This window comes from Sardina pilchardus, chromosome 10, assembly GCF_963854185.1.
Source record: "Sardina pilchardus chromosome 10, fSarPil1.1, whole genome shotgun sequence".
Taxonomy (NCBI): domain Eukaryota; kingdom Metazoa; phylum Chordata; class Actinopteri; order Clupeiformes; family Clupeidae; genus Sardina; species Sardina pilchardus.
The window spans coordinates 3,205,017-3,220,447 of NC_085003.1; the positions used below are offsets into that span (position 1 = coordinate 3,205,017).

General features: G+C 42.5%; 1 protein-coding gene across 2 annotated transcripts in view; it reads left to right on the plus strand.

Annotated features, from left to right (window-relative positions):
* Window positions 1-15,431, plus strand: part of cadps2 (Ca++-dependent secretion activator 2) — a 117,931-nt gene that overhangs the window by 94,575 nt on the left and 7,925 nt on the right. Inside the window, exons 20-26 of one of the 2 annotated variants that reach the window (XM_062546766.1) lie at window positions 2,050-2,205; window positions 3,319-3,466; window positions 5,712-5,726; window positions 7,675-7,749; window positions 7,990-8,073; window positions 8,186-8,218; window positions 14,542-14,649. In XM_062546766.1, coding sequence (XP_062402750.1) covers window positions 2,050-2,205; window positions 3,319-3,466; window positions 5,712-5,726; window positions 7,675-7,749; window positions 7,990-8,073; window positions 8,186-8,218; window positions 14,542-14,649 — 619 coding nt within the window. The remainder of the gene's footprint in view (window positions 1-2,049; window positions 2,206-3,318; window positions 3,467-5,711; window positions 5,727-7,674; window positions 7,750-7,989; window positions 8,074-8,185; window positions 8,219-14,541; window positions 14,650-15,431) is intronic. The other variant, XM_062546767.1, reaches the window with a different exon arrangement.

The window sequence follows — 15,431 nt, forward strand, 5'->3', positions numbered from 1 at the left end:
GCTTGCCTCAGATGCCAAGCTTCTCCCCACCGTCCTGGATGGGCCCGTTGTGTGAAAGCACGTGTGTATGGGGCGAACAGGGGGCCTCTGCTTGCATGGAGGGCTTTGGCCCTGTCTGTGAGGTGTCTGTGCTGTGCCAGTGTGGCCTAGTTGGGTCATGTAGTGGTGCATGTGGGAGAGCCAGATCACTCTCCTCCACAGAGCACAGGGCTCATGGGCTGCACACCAGCAGCTGAGCTGGACCAGGCATGGATGCTAATTTAGCATGTCACTTTGCCATCACCACTTCATTTAGCATGTCAGTTTGCCATCACCACTTTGCCTTTTAGATACTCAATCAGAACAGCCACGGTAGAGCCTCAGTTAAAAGTAATTTGTACACAAATATCAATGTTGTGTATATATATAAATATATATTTAAGAACTGTAAATATGTTTGTCAGTTGGGTAAATTAAGATATATATACTGAATGATGCTACAGTGGAAAGTAGTCATGTGCTATGATTTAAACCTACTTTTATTTATGCATACAGTACAATTTAATTGTTTAGTTTCTATTCTTTAGATTCAGACATTACTGTAAAATATAAATATATTAAGACACACATTTCTAACCCATTTATGATTGAATGGTATAGATAAGAGAAGTGTTACTGCAAAGGTGTCTCACCAGCTGATCTGTCCGTTCACCCATCTACCTTATAGAGATGTTGTGCCCATCTTTGTGGAGAAGAGAGACAATCTGGTGTTGGTATTTGATGTCTGTCTTGTGCGCTGTGGATTATGCGAGTCTTGCATGCTACAAACAGTATTGCATCATCATTTTACTACACACCATGCCTGCACCACAGCAGATACACACTCTATATACTGTACAGTACACTCACTCTATAGACTACAATGTACACACACTCTATCTACAGTGGGTACCTGATGATTTGGATTGCTCCATTTGACTTGCTTGAGTTTATCTCGGCTTTAAGGACAACACCGTGCGCTCACTGCCGTTGTAAATTGAGTCTTGGATAGGAATGTGATCTATTTAATGGTATGACATTTTGATTAGTCATGTTTTCTCTCTGTTCTGGCTAACTTGATAATTAATTGAAATAGCACACATGGACAGTGGGTTACAATAGCATACTGTTCTTCCAATTTTTAAGTTTTCACAAATCAATTGTCCTTGGATACCACTGGGAGTAAAGTTTTATTTTGTTTTATGCTAAATTATTAAGTGTTTTATGGTGTGAAATGGACACCCATAACAACATCTGCACATGTATCATTTAATGATTTATATTACTATATTCATACAGAATACATTTAATATAGATATAAACATAATGTGTGAAATGGTCATGAATTAACTTGAAGATGAGTTGTGCTCGTGCAGCGTGAACTGTTGAAACAGTTGCTGCGGGAGCGTTCCTCAGGGTGGCTCTCTCGGGGGAGGGGAGGGGGAGGCAGGGTGTTGAAGAGCGGCTAGCTCAGGGCTCCGTGAGCGCTCTCCCAGCGGAGCCCCCGCGGCTGGCCACAAATCAGCCGATTGTTAGCGTCAACTCCCCCGCACAGACGAGCGCGGGGAGCCGTGCTGGAGCCCCGCGGGGAGCGCGGACATGAGCGCCGCTAATTAGCCAAGAGGGTAGCCACAGCACACAGTTTTAATTGTGTTGCATGCTTTGGCTAACGATTTACGTCGAGCGCCACTTGTGAAGGTAGCAGTCTTTTACCGGCGAGATGTGTGTGTGTTTTTTCCACAACTCATGGTGCTGCCTGCCTGCTGCACACTTGCATGATGGCACCAGCCGTCTGATGTTGTGCTGGACACCTTATTGCAGTGCTCATCTGTCACCCATCTCTTAGTCAGAACATCTTTTTAATATTGTTAAATAGTTATAGTGGTATTGTATGTGTTGTGTTTTTTATGTTATGTGTTATGTGTTAAGTTTTATATAGACTACTCTCCATAATGTCAGGAATAGCATGTATGTGTGTAGGGTACATGTGCATTGGCATCGCTAACGTCTTGATTTGTCTGCTGTATTCAGCAACGGCTCGACCACCTCAGAGGATCTGTTCTGGAAGCTGGACGCACTCCAGATCTTCGTAATGGACCTCCACTGGCCCGAGCCTGAGTTTGCAAAGCACCTGGAGCAGCGCCTCAAGCTGATGGCCAGCGACATGATGGAGGCCTGTGTCAAGAGGTCAGAGGCGCCTGACAAACACGTCCGCCTGATTCTGAAAGAGATGCGGCTCTGGTCAGATGTGGTTCCACTCCCAATGAGTCACCATCAGCGACTGACCAAATCCCAATCCTCCGAGGCATCCTCTCTGCCTTCCTTTCATATGCCCATTAATAATGTCCATCGCTATCCAGCTCCTTGTTGTTGCCTTGTCTGGGGGATGAAACACTATAGTGTTAGTGTTTCATACTAACTAGTGTTAGTGTAGTGTACTAAGTGTTTCAGTGTTATCTTGCAACCATGTGATAGTCAGCTAGAGAAGTGCAGCGTATATAGCATTCCACATTATCATATACGGTAATGTATCTAGTCTGAGTTGTTCTTTTTGGAGTAGAGTCCGTAAGTCCTGATGATTTAAGGTTATTTTCACATAGGAACAGCCTCTGGTTGCTACTCATGAATATGCTGTTTTTGTTACATAGTTTTGAAAATTGCTTGGAATTTTTTTAATGGCTCAGAGCCTCCCTGAGACAGTTAGGTACTGAATATTTCACTGTTGTATGTTTTCTTTAGCTGTACCTGTAGCTTCCATTATATTCACTCGCTAGGGACGGATGACCAGACACTTTGTGGTTTCAGGTTTCAGGTTCAGTTCTGGCACAAATGTTCACTTGGACTCACAGATGAGTTTATCTGAATTTAGTGGTCAAACCTCAGGGTCACTGTTCTTGATGCTGAATCTGGAAAGCCTTTTCAGTTTTAGTGTGAACAGTCGCATGATGTTAGGGATGAACTGATGAGAATGTGCTAAAAATGAATGTAGCTGGCTCTCGGAAGTATTTCAACCACCGTTTGGCCATTTTAGTTTACGATCTGTATCACTGCATTCTCTGTCCATTGATTCAAGGCTACCAAGAGCCCAGAGCAACATTCTTGTTGTAAACTAGTGAAAAGTGCAGTTATATTTTAAGGCGAAGGGTTTTCAAATAATATTTGCAAATAATGTAGCAGCAGCAAAAAAAAAAGTTAAGACACATACTGTTTTTTCCTGGAAATGACTTGATTCTGCTGTTGTGTTTGAACAATGCTTTTAAGAAGACAGCATTCTGAAGGTCTCCTTCTTTTCTGTTGCAGAACTAAAGCAGCCTTTCACTCAAAGATGCAGAAAGCAAGCAAGTCAACAGATTTCCGGGTGTCTCTCTCTGTGTGCACTATGTTCAATGTTCTAATGGATGCCAAGAGGCAGTGCTCCAAGCTTTGTGTTCTCGACCAAGGCCAGGAGGTAAGGCTTAAGCCATTTAGCAAAAGAGTTGTATTGACCGTAACCTGTGCTCAATGCCCCAGCACTTGTGTCAAGGGCAGCTCATGTGTCAAAAATCCACAATGAGGCTACCTGAACAGCTGCCTGTGTGTGGGGATCCTCAGTGGGCTCAGCTTTTGAACACTCTCACACGTCATAACGTCATAGTAAAAAAACAGTTTTTTTCTGTACAAATTTGATACTGCAGTATTGTTTTGTAATTTCTGAAGTTATTTAAAGTGAACAGTAACAATTGTATGGGTATAGAAGAAACAGTGCACATTTTACTTCAACTGAAAAATGTGAGCGAAACTAAAGTGTTGTATTTAATTTCATTTGTTCAGCATAGTTCAGGTGTCAAAAGCACACTGGCTCTCACAGCAGTGATATCTTTTTTAAAATAATTAAAATTGCCGCAAGTGCCATAAATGTCCACAAGGAATGTGCTTGTAACAAGAGTACAGTAGTACTGTAGTGACTAAACTCTTTCTTTTTAAAACACCTTTGAGAATACATAATTTGTGTAGGTGCAGACACAATTTGAAGTAAAAAAAAATCACACATGGCTTTGAGCTGTTTATATACTTACATTTGATCACGGCAATTTAAATGCATGAATAATAATACAGTCAGTAAAGCACATGCACTGAGTAATAAAAAATCCCAGCATTGTGTTCCTAGAGACTCACAGTATATGACAGATCAGAAGCTATAGGCTAGCTCTTGATGATGCACCCTTAGCCATTGTCTTCAGGCATTTCAATGGTCTTAAGTTATCAATGCATCAATAGTATGCCTGAACATAGCCATGCGTGCATACATGGACATCTCAAACTAGCCAAGACACTTGAGTCGTGCCTGGTGACTCCTTGCTCCGGGCGCGAGATAGGGCTGAGGGTACAGTATGTCCCAAGGTCATAGTCAATTTTCAAGGACACTTTTCTTTATTTTACACCTGCATTTGACCACACCTTTCTGAAGCAGGTCTAGAGTGTGCATGAATCGAATATTTAATGCTTGGTGTTTGAAACTACACGATGAATAAATATAGTATATAATCATAATAGCCATATAATCATATACTATATTAAATTATGTTTATTATGCAAAAGAGCCAAGTTTACCTATGCACTCTCTAAAAACTGAATCACCATTAAGCATGTAGCTTAACGAGGGGCTGTAGAGGCCAGTCAGCTCTGACCAGTCAACGCTGATTTCAGTGGGCAAATGGCACCAAATGACCTTTCCTGTAGTGAGCTTCTAAACTAAATCTAAGACTGCTGCTCACTTGGGAAATAGTACCCTTATAAGACTAGCCTACACCATAACAAGCCAAATCATCCTGAAAGTTTGATAAAAAAAAAAAATATTAAGAAATATATATTTACTGTGAAGTGAGAAGTGTTTCAATTGTTTGAATGTGTTGTTGTTTTTCAGATACCCTAAACCAACTAACCAAGCTTACCAACCCATGTCTTATTCAAATAGACTTGTCCAAAAATAGTTCTGTGGTACAGCAAAAGTCATGATTTTACTTTTGAATTGCCAATTCTTTAGGCACATTTGCAGGTTCACAATACAGATGTCTGTAGATGCTCGAATGACCTTTGCATTCATTGGTCATGCTTTTCACTAAGTTTTATTCTTTGTATTTTGTATTTTACACTAGTTGTATTTAACCTAACCAGCAGTTTTCTGCGGAGAGATTTTGAGACTAATAAGGGAATCCTGATACATTGACAGATTTAGTAAAAATAGTAATAATAAAAAAAAAACAAGAAAATCATCTTCCATGTCCAGTTTTAGTTTGATGGACAGCATCAAACCAAATCACATTATTCCTACACATTCTGTGCCACATACTGTATTTGTTTCCATTCACACAATTCACTATACTTTTTTAAGCATTTTGAAAAGTCCCTATAATATCTACTGTTAAACATGATCTTGTTACTGAAGGGAAGTGTTTGTCATGTGCACACAACAACGTTTTATGATTATCCTCATTTATTCAATTGCTGATATTCATTCGTCTCAAGAGTATTGGGTCCCCTTCTTAGCCTTTTTAGAGTAGAGTAAACATGGCCACACAGCTTGAATGTTGAATGAAGGAGATTTATAAAGTTAACACTTCAACAACCACTCCAGCATGTTGACCCTCCATTTCTGTTTGAGATTCATTGCTCTTTCTCTGTCCCATCTCCATGTGTCATCATTTGAATTCCAGATGGACCAGCAGTGGGTGAGTGTCTCTCCTACCGTCGCCCTCATGATCATGCCACATTTGTCTAGCCATCACTTAAATGTGCATCCTGTCCTGACATGAGATGCTGCAACGTTCAGTGTGTTATCAGTGTGTGTTCTCTCTTGCAGTGATGTAAAGTTATGCTACTGTATGATTGGAACTGGGTCAAAGCTGAACCCAATCGGCTGTGCCTATTCGAAAAAAGAGTCCCGATCTTTTCTCTCTTTTTTTCCTAATGGGTACAATGCAGCTCCTCACTTTTTGTGGTGCATCTGAATAGGAGGGGGCCAGTTTAGTTCATCGCATTGTCTTTTCACACACTCAGAGACACAAGTGCAAACGTTTGGGGAACAGAAATGAAATGTGGCCTCCACAGACATGCAGAAGCTTGTGCGTGTTTTGGGTGGTTCAGTGGCATGCTTTGTCCAGCAGTCTTTAGTAGCGTGCTTTGTCCAGCAGTATGTTGCTCTTCAATGTCATCAGCAAGGAAAATAGCCTGTGATTGGTGTTTTATTAGAAGATTCTTTAATTAGATGGCATAATATTTTTACCTAGTAATCAAGGATTTTTTTTAGCAGTTGTACTTTATTAAGTGTGTGTGTTTTTCTACATGTGTTTGTGTGTATACATATGTCAAGTGTGGATGCATTATTAAAATGTAAGGTTAAGCTTTGTATCATACTTTTTTACTAAAAGGCTCATATTGAATTGTTTCCAATTTTATCTTTTCAAAAAGAATTATTGCACCTTTGGTTTCACACGGAGATTGCAAAAACCTCCCAATGTAATGCTCTCCACTACAGGGAAAAAACACCTTCATGATTCATTCTACTCAGTCTCAAGAAGGGAAAAAAAGCCATAACAATCGTAATGAAGTGAAATGTACAAGTAAATATATATATAAACGTCCTTAAGATTCACTTCAAATTCCATTTAGTGAGGGAAGAAGCTGGCATTTTGCACAATGAAAAAAAGGTGAATAGAAAATTAGAGCTGCTGCCGGTGACCCTTTCGCACCCTCAATTTGTCAACGATCTGCAGGCTTTGTGGATTGAAATTTTTAATTTGGGTGTTCTTTACATGCTCCCTGAAAGGCCATTGTCAGCAGAGATGAACTTCTGCCTGCCGTGTGAGCACTGGAGGAAGCCTTTCAATGGCTGCAAATGGAGGCACTGAGTCTCTCTGTCCCTCCCCCTTTTTGACTGGGCTTTCATTGATACACACACTCACACTCACACATCTTGCGTTACCCACGCACACACATATGTGCTCACATACACACGCACACACACACACGCACACACACACACACATGCGCGCACCCACACACACACACACACACACACACACAAATGCACACACACTCACACTCACACTCACGCACTCACACATAAAGATTCACATGTGACAGGCTAACACACATACACACACATACATGTACACACACACACACACACACACACACACTTACGCATTCACACACACACACACCCAAATCCACATTCACATATACCCATATGAATAAGACTTATCAGACATGAAATGGTGGATTAATTGAATCTAGTGTTACCCTTTGGTCGTCGCAGCTGGATAGGCCCTTTAGAAAAACACAAGGCTGCCCTGATTGTGGGAAGCACAAAACGTATCCTTCAAATTCCAACGCCTTACAAGGGAGCGAGAATTCTATTCACTGCAATAATGGTCCTATTAGCTGCTTAACTCAGCCACAATAAAGGGGGGGATTTTCACCGCTGAATATGTATGCGTTTGAGTGTGTGTTTGTGTGTATGTATGTGTGTGTTGGTGTGTTGAATATTTGTCCATATTTTTACATAGGTGTGATTATGTTTTTGCTAAATAATTGCAACAATGTGCACAGCTTTGTTTTTCACACTTGTAAAAAGTGCGTCTTTGACCCCGCCCCTCTCCTGCTCCTCTTCCTCAGCAACAGTACCACTCCAAGATCGACGTGCTCATCGATGAAGCCATCAAAGAAATGATTTCCACACTGGTGTCAAAGGTATGCCTCCCCTCCAGCCACACAACACACACACACACACATCCACAGCATCACTCACAGAACTCGCTCCCAGAGAAGTGTTCCAGCCTTGTGGCCAGTGCCCTGGAACATCTCTCCCCTACTCATGTGGATCACAGTGTCACTGCTGATCACGTATGGATTAATGAGGTGTCCTCCTGTGTGTGTGTGTGTGTGTGTGTGTGTGTGTGTGTGTGTGTGTGTGTGTGTGTCGCTCTGCAGTTTGTTGCAGTGCTGGACGGCGTTCTCTCCAAGCTCTCCAGATATGACGAGGGAACGCTCTTCTCCTCCATCTTGTCTTTCACTGTGAGTATTCACACTCGAGCATCAAAGGCTCTGCATCCATCCATTCAGGGCATTCACTGCTCTCACACTGAATTGTACTGCATTGGCTCCAACGTCTGTATTTTTCTGTAAGGTCAAAGCAGCTGCCAAATATGTGGATGTGCCTGTAAGTATGCTCCTTCGTTTTCTCCTGTTGTCGCTGTTGTGTTTTGCAGTCATAGTTTGGTTATTCATGAACACTGTAAAACATCTTGAAGCCATGAATAACATTGTCCTGTTACATCTACACGAGGCAACACTACACATATCATAATTAAAGAGGTGAAATATTAGCTAGATATTTGTGCCAGTGCAATTGACTGACACTTCACAAGGCACTGACACTGGATTATCATGTCAGACAACAAAAAAAGAAAGCAACAAAGGGGACCATTTTGTGGCAAAGGACTAGCCTGTAGACATCCAGCACGGCAAAAGTGAACATTTTGGAATGAGTGTCTGTTGTGCTGACAGCAGTTCTTTAAGTCTAGACAAAATGGCATTCCATGAGAAAATTGCAGATTGTCCTGTAATTTGAATTGTATCCTATTTTGGGCTCCTTTGCCCGTTGATCAGTGAGGTGATTGTCCTGTCAGGTGTAGGTACAGTACAGGCACACAGAGCAGAGGTGTGTGTGGAAAGGAGAGACTTGGACTAAATGAGACGTGGCTCCACTGGTCCTGTGCTAAATGTGCGTGCGTTCACTGTGTGAATGTGTGGAGGTGAAACTTGACACCCCTCTGGCCCAAACTACCCTGCTGTTAGCGGGCCGCTCCTCCCAGCTCCTCCCAGCCCCCGCACACAACACAAGCCCTCTCCTGCCGCCGCGTTCCCAGAGGTGAGCCGCGCGCCCCGGCGCTCCATTGTAGCGTCCACCTTGCGCTTTTGTGTGCGGTGGGGCCGGCGCTGTGTCCAGGAGGCCGGGCCGCAGGGAGGGGCGGCCAGCTCTGAGCACCACCGGGCCTGTGGCTACAGACGCTCTGCAGCTTGTCACGAGAGGTTAAGCCCACGCTCTCTTTTGTCACCGCCGCCATTCAACGCCCTCCAGATCTGCTTTTTTTTTTTTTTTTTTTTTTGGCAAGATTCCCTTCCTGTTTCTTGACATGTCTGTTTCTCCCACACGGACACATTGGCTTGCGCTCCATGCAGCGCTCATGCCAGCGCAGAACACAGAGATGCATGTGGACACACACTGGGACACGTTCACCCACACATTCACACGCCTCAAAACACTCTCCTCCTCAAACACACACTTGATTTTCAAACACATGTGAGATGGAAGGAGAAAATATTGTACACGCACACACACACGCACACACATACACTCTCTCTCAGACACAGACTCACACGTACATTCTGGCTCTCTCTGTCGCTCTCTTTTTTTCACACACACACACACACACACACACACACACACACACTTGCACCTGGGGTAGGTGTGTGGAGGCGTGAGCAGGAAGCCGGTGAGGCTGCAGTGTGTAATTACAGTGCGTTTGTCTCCCCTGTCCCCTTTCTCTCCTGTTCCTGCTGCTCAGAGCTGATCCCCTCTCCTTAACCAGTCATTAGCACAGCCCAAACCACCCCCTCAACACTCTTCATTCAATCAAAGTCCCAGTTCACACACACACACACACACACACACACACACACACACACACACACACACACACACACACAGGCGTCCCTTGTCACAATCCGTACATCTGACTTCATAGTGTGAGGAGCAAAATACTGACGTTTGTCATGACATTAGCGTATGTGTGTGTGTGTGTGTGTGTGTGTGTGTGTGTGCGCATGTGTGTGTGCGTGTACGCTTGTGTGTGTGTGTGTGTGTGTGTGTGTGTGTGTTGTGTGAACGGGGGGTGTGGGGTAGTGTGGAGAGGATGTCATGTGAGTGCAGCACTACCATGTGAAGCAGCCCACACCTGTGTCACACCATTTCCACCCTGTCAGGGCCACAGCCAGGAGGGGGGGAAGAGAGGGCACGAGAGAGAGAGAGAGAGGGAGAGAGAGAGAGAGAGACAGAGAGACAGAAGAGATGGCTGCTGGAGAAGCTAATTGGCCCTTGTGGGAGTGAGTGTTTGCCGAAGGGCTCTCACTCATGCCTCTGGTTACGCACACACACTGATACATGAGTTGACACACTCACACGAACATACATTCAATCGCTGTGTCATTGCGCAAGGGAAAGTACAGGCCTGCACGGATTCTTCAAGTGAATTGAAGCCCAGCCTTCTGCCAAACGCCTGTCAATCACACAAGCAATAGCTGCAGGGCCCAACCTCAAGGCCACATCTGTGCATGTGTTGTGTGTGTGTGTGTGTGTGTGTGTGTGTGTGTGTGTGTGTGTGTGTGTGTGTGTGTGTGTTTCTGCAATGCTTCTTAGCATGTCTGTATGCATGTAGATCTTGTAGAGTGTGTGTAGGGGTTAAAGGGTCTAACCTAGTTTAACCTTGATGATGGAAGAGTTGGACATAGTGTCTGCCTGAATCACCCTGTGACCGACTGACTGACGAACCCAGTATTCACTATGATCCCATCACTGGCACAGAAAGAGAGAGAGAGGGGGAGAGAGAGTAAGAAAATACATTGATCGCGGCCTATGAAAGAGAAAGCTGTGTAGCTCTAATTGCAAGATTGTGATGTTAGAAACACCAAGGTTGTTCACCTGAAAGCCAGAGCAGCTGAACAACTCAAGATCAAATTTATGACAGAGCTTCTGTAAATTTAGGCAGAATCATTTCAAGACTTCATATACTGCTACATTTTTATAGATATAATTCCCTTGATTCCTTATCCTTATTCATCAGATTGTCACACCTTTTCATTGTTGTTCACTTCACGTTTGTTTTATTTTACCATTTTATTTGCAAACCTTATTTTTTGCATGTTTAGTGTTCTCCCTGACTGTTTATCATTGCTTGTCTCATTCGTCTTATTCAGAGTATAAAGAGCCATATGCTGTCCTGTTCATAAATGTGTGCATTTTGTTGTTATGCAAGAGAGAGCTCCTTGCAGGTTTCTTTCATTTCTTCATTGATTTGCTATGTGGTGCTTTGTTATGTTAAAGATTGAGTTTGCTATGTGGTGCTTTGCTATGTTAAAGTATGAGTTTGCTCTGTGGTGCTTTGCTATGTTAAAGGATGAGTTTGCTATGGTGCTTTGCTATGTTAAAGATTGAGTTTGCTATGTGGTGCTTTGCTATGTTAAAGGATGAGTTTGCTATGTGGTGCTTTGCTATGTTATAGGATTAGTTTGCTATGTGGTGCTTTGCTAAGTTAAAGGATGAGTTTGCTATGGTGCTTTGCTATGTTATAGGATTAGTTTGCGCTGTGGTGCTTTGCTATGTCATAGGATTAGTTTGCTACAGGTATGTGGTGCTTTGCTAAGTTAATGAGTCTGCTCCTGCCATGGTTCTCGTGCTCTTTGCTGTTCTCCTGTCTCTATCTGTAAAGCCACTCCAGTGGTGCAACACCCATCTGATGGATTCATAGATTCAGTTCTAAAGGTAGACATGTTTGTTCTGTACACAGAATAGACATTCATGTCTATTAGCTGAATGTTGTCCAGGCAGAAGGGTCAGTGCCCACGTATAGGAACATGCTCACTCACACCAGGTGCAGCTCATTGGTCAGCAGGCCCAGCACAAAGGCATCTTCTGAGCTCCTTTGTCACGCTGATAGCCTTTAAATGTCACTCTGCACACACGCACACACACACACACACTCCTGTCCGGTGGCGGTGGCGCTCCATCACTGCTCCTGAGGACGAGTGGAGCGGGCGCTGTGAGAGCCTGCGGCCAGCGCTCCAGGGACACGAGGGTGTGAACGTGTCAGAGCAATTAGAGCTGCCGCCGCACAGGCCTGGTGTCCAGCTCTCGCTCCCAGCTGGCCCTCACAGCAGCCACACGCATCGCCCTGACAGCACTTAAACGCTGGGGCTCACACGTTAGCCTTTCAAATGCGCTCGCACAAATCAGCATGCATGCTTTTGTATCTGGAGGTGACAACGACGGTTTTACCTATGAAGTATCTTATGAAAAGCTGATGTGAGTTCTGGCATTGTTTTGGCATAGCTCAAAAGTTGTTTGATGCATAAGATTGACTAAGAGCATGGCATGACCTCTTTTCTTTTAGAAAATAGTACTAATTATCTCTTCCCTTTTGTCTAAGGGAACTAAAACACTCAAAAAGCGTAAATGTGATGAGTGCATTCAATTTGTTATTGTGTTAAAGGCTGAAGGTTAATAAATTGTCAAATGAATACAGAAGCTGATCCAGAGACTGTGTTCTAGCCATGGTTACCTCTCAGTGAACATCTGAAGTGTTGTTGTATGCATTTATTCAGTCAGCAAAGTGACTCACACTGTGTATTTAGGAAAAACAATCTAGGAAAAGTGCATTAAGAGAGCATATTTTCAAGATTACATAGGCTAGTATATGTACACACCCCACATGAGATGTTTATGTAATTGCCCAGGCAACTGACTATAAACACTATTAATGAATATGACTTTCTGTTACATTTTATGTTTCCTATGTGAAATAAAAAAAATAGCATTTAATTAAGGCAGCAATCATGTATATATAGCCATACTCTAAAAACATTATTTGCGTGACTGAAAATGTCATAGGTCATATTAACATCAGTTAAAGGAGAATTCTGGTGATCACATAGATCTGTTTCTCAAGGTCACCGAGTAGGCCTACTGTTGGTACGGAATTAAACGAGAACAGTGCTCCACTCTGGGGGCATGTTCAGGGCCCCCCATGTTCATGCCCAACAGTGTGGACCAACAGTAACGGGGAACAAAGGATAAGGGCCCTATTTTAACCATCAGAAAGGCACTGTCTGAAGCGGATGGTTTAAATATGTTCAGGATGTGGCTAGTCAAAAATCGCTATCTTGACAATGTAATAAGTTCGCCAGATATCAGGCGCATTGCTCAAAAGGGTTGTTCTTATGTTTTTTAATCAGTCATGGGTGTGTTTTGGGTGTAAAGTCCATTAAACCAATGAGAGTGACATCTGTCATTCCCTTTAAGAGCAGGGAGTGCAATATCAAAATAATGCATTGGTATTCTGACATTCAGTGTATCTGAAGGGATCTGATTGCACGCAAGACCGTGTATGCAACACCAGAATTCACTACACTTTGCTGTACAAAATCCTGAGTGTGAGTAGCCTACATGCAGCTGAACTCACCTATTGTTTGAAGTCATCCAAACTGAAATGAACTTCTCCACGGGCTCATAACCAATGACAAAGCAGTATACTGTTATTTGCTTTCACTATAACTAATAATGTTCAAATGACTGACTAAAAATCCTAAGAGTATTAATCCTGTGGACTAGTCGTTGCCTGGTGTAATGATCTTTAGTAAGTTTAAGATAGTGATTTTTGTCAGTGATGTAATGAGGTATTAGATGGTGATTTTTGGATCATGCGTCGCCTATTTTTTTTTTTTTTTAGTTGTCATGCCCGTGGGCCAATGTTCAATTGAACTGGAGTGCATGGCAAAAAAAATCCATCACTGTATTGGGTGTAAAATAGGAACAAGACTTGTGTTGTACTTGGCGCCATGTTGTGCTGGGTGTAAGAGAGGGTCCTAAAAGTGGATTATTTGATGTTATTATTTAATTTATTCAGTTGTATTACAGTAGTGCACAGTAGGCCTACAGCCTTTGGGACGTAAGGTCTCTTGATTGCTGTTTAAACGAAAGTTAGACGAAAGTTACCAGCCATTTTGGTGTAATTTCATGGTAAACGGTACCTAAAACTGTGGTGTGCTTTAAAAAAAAGTAGTCGCATATAAGTAGCTAAAACTCCCTTCGACGTGCAGCAGGAGCACAAGATGTTGAGTTGCACTTCTCCTGCTGGTGCTTAAACAGGAGGCCTATACCCATGGGAGGGTCCAGGAGTTTTGGACAAAATCATGGGAGGGGATATGGAAGAAGCAAGAGATCAGCAAGTCTGTTTTGCAGTTCAAATGTCCCGAGTCTTAAAGGATTGAGGGTAATCAAGGCTGCACATTTGCGTTGGGGGACCTTCAAGAAACAATGACAGTAGGCAGCTGAAGTCTGAGCGCTTTTTTTTACTTACTTGTGCCATATTGAAAGCAACCCTTTATTTTGTTCGCCTTTGTATGTCTTACCATCACACATACTTCATCCATTTCCTTTTGTGAATGCCTTGTTTGTCATAGCCTAGCTGAATATGTCTACACATGTCTACATTTATATTTGAAATAATGCAAGATTGTTTCCCTGTGATATCTATACATTTGATGATAATGTCAAAACATCTCTACAGAAAGTAAAATAACTGAAGAAGCTGTTCCACACAATAACCTGTACTGGTCCTTTCAGTTCATGTGAAGGCTTTTCTCCGATGCTCTGGATATTCCATGGGCTGCATTCCCATTCTGTGTCTCCTCTCTCCCCCCACACAGACCCCTGGCATGGACCTAGTGGACACGTACATCACATTTGTACGGCAGAACCAGGACCTTCTGAGGGACCATGTGAATGATGAAGTGTACACAGAGCAAGTGTTTGATGTAAGTGTTTTACACACACACACACACACACACACACACACACACACACACACACAGACATACACATGTGCACGCACGTACACACAGACACAAAGAGACAGACGGATACACACACACACACACACACAAGAGTGTGTTGTTACAAATAAGGTAATATGCCTATTCGAAATGAAGTATGGTCCTATCATCTCTTGAAGGAAGGAGAGTAGTGCTTTGAGCTGCTAAATACCTTTAAAGCTATTGTCATTCTAAAATATGCAGATCTTTTGTGTTGCCATTACAATATACAGTATGTCTACAAAATGTCTCTTGCTGATTTGGTGGATTTGGCCAAGGAGATATGCTGTATGTGTAGGAGTGTCTGCTAATTCATCCACAAGCTGCTTTGATTTGTCAGTATTAAGGAAATTCATTTTACATCTAATCAAATAACTTTAGACTTCGAAAAGTTAAAATGACTAGTTGTTCATCCAACAGGAGCAGGTGCTTAAGTGAAAATGACTTAATTTATCATGTATTTACAGTTTGGTAAGACTGGTAAAGCTCATTTCATTCTCACTAGATCATTCCATACGTTCTTAAAGTCTATATTCAAGCTGTACTGTAGCTTGTACTATACCGTTCCTCAGCTTATCACTATTGCCTAGTTTACAAAGGGTATTGACACATGTGTTAAATCTTTAATTTCATTGTTAACATTTATGGTTTGGTTTAGTATATTAAATGTAAGATAAATGTCAAATCAAATTAATGAATTAAGAGAGACAGTTTACTGTAATAGC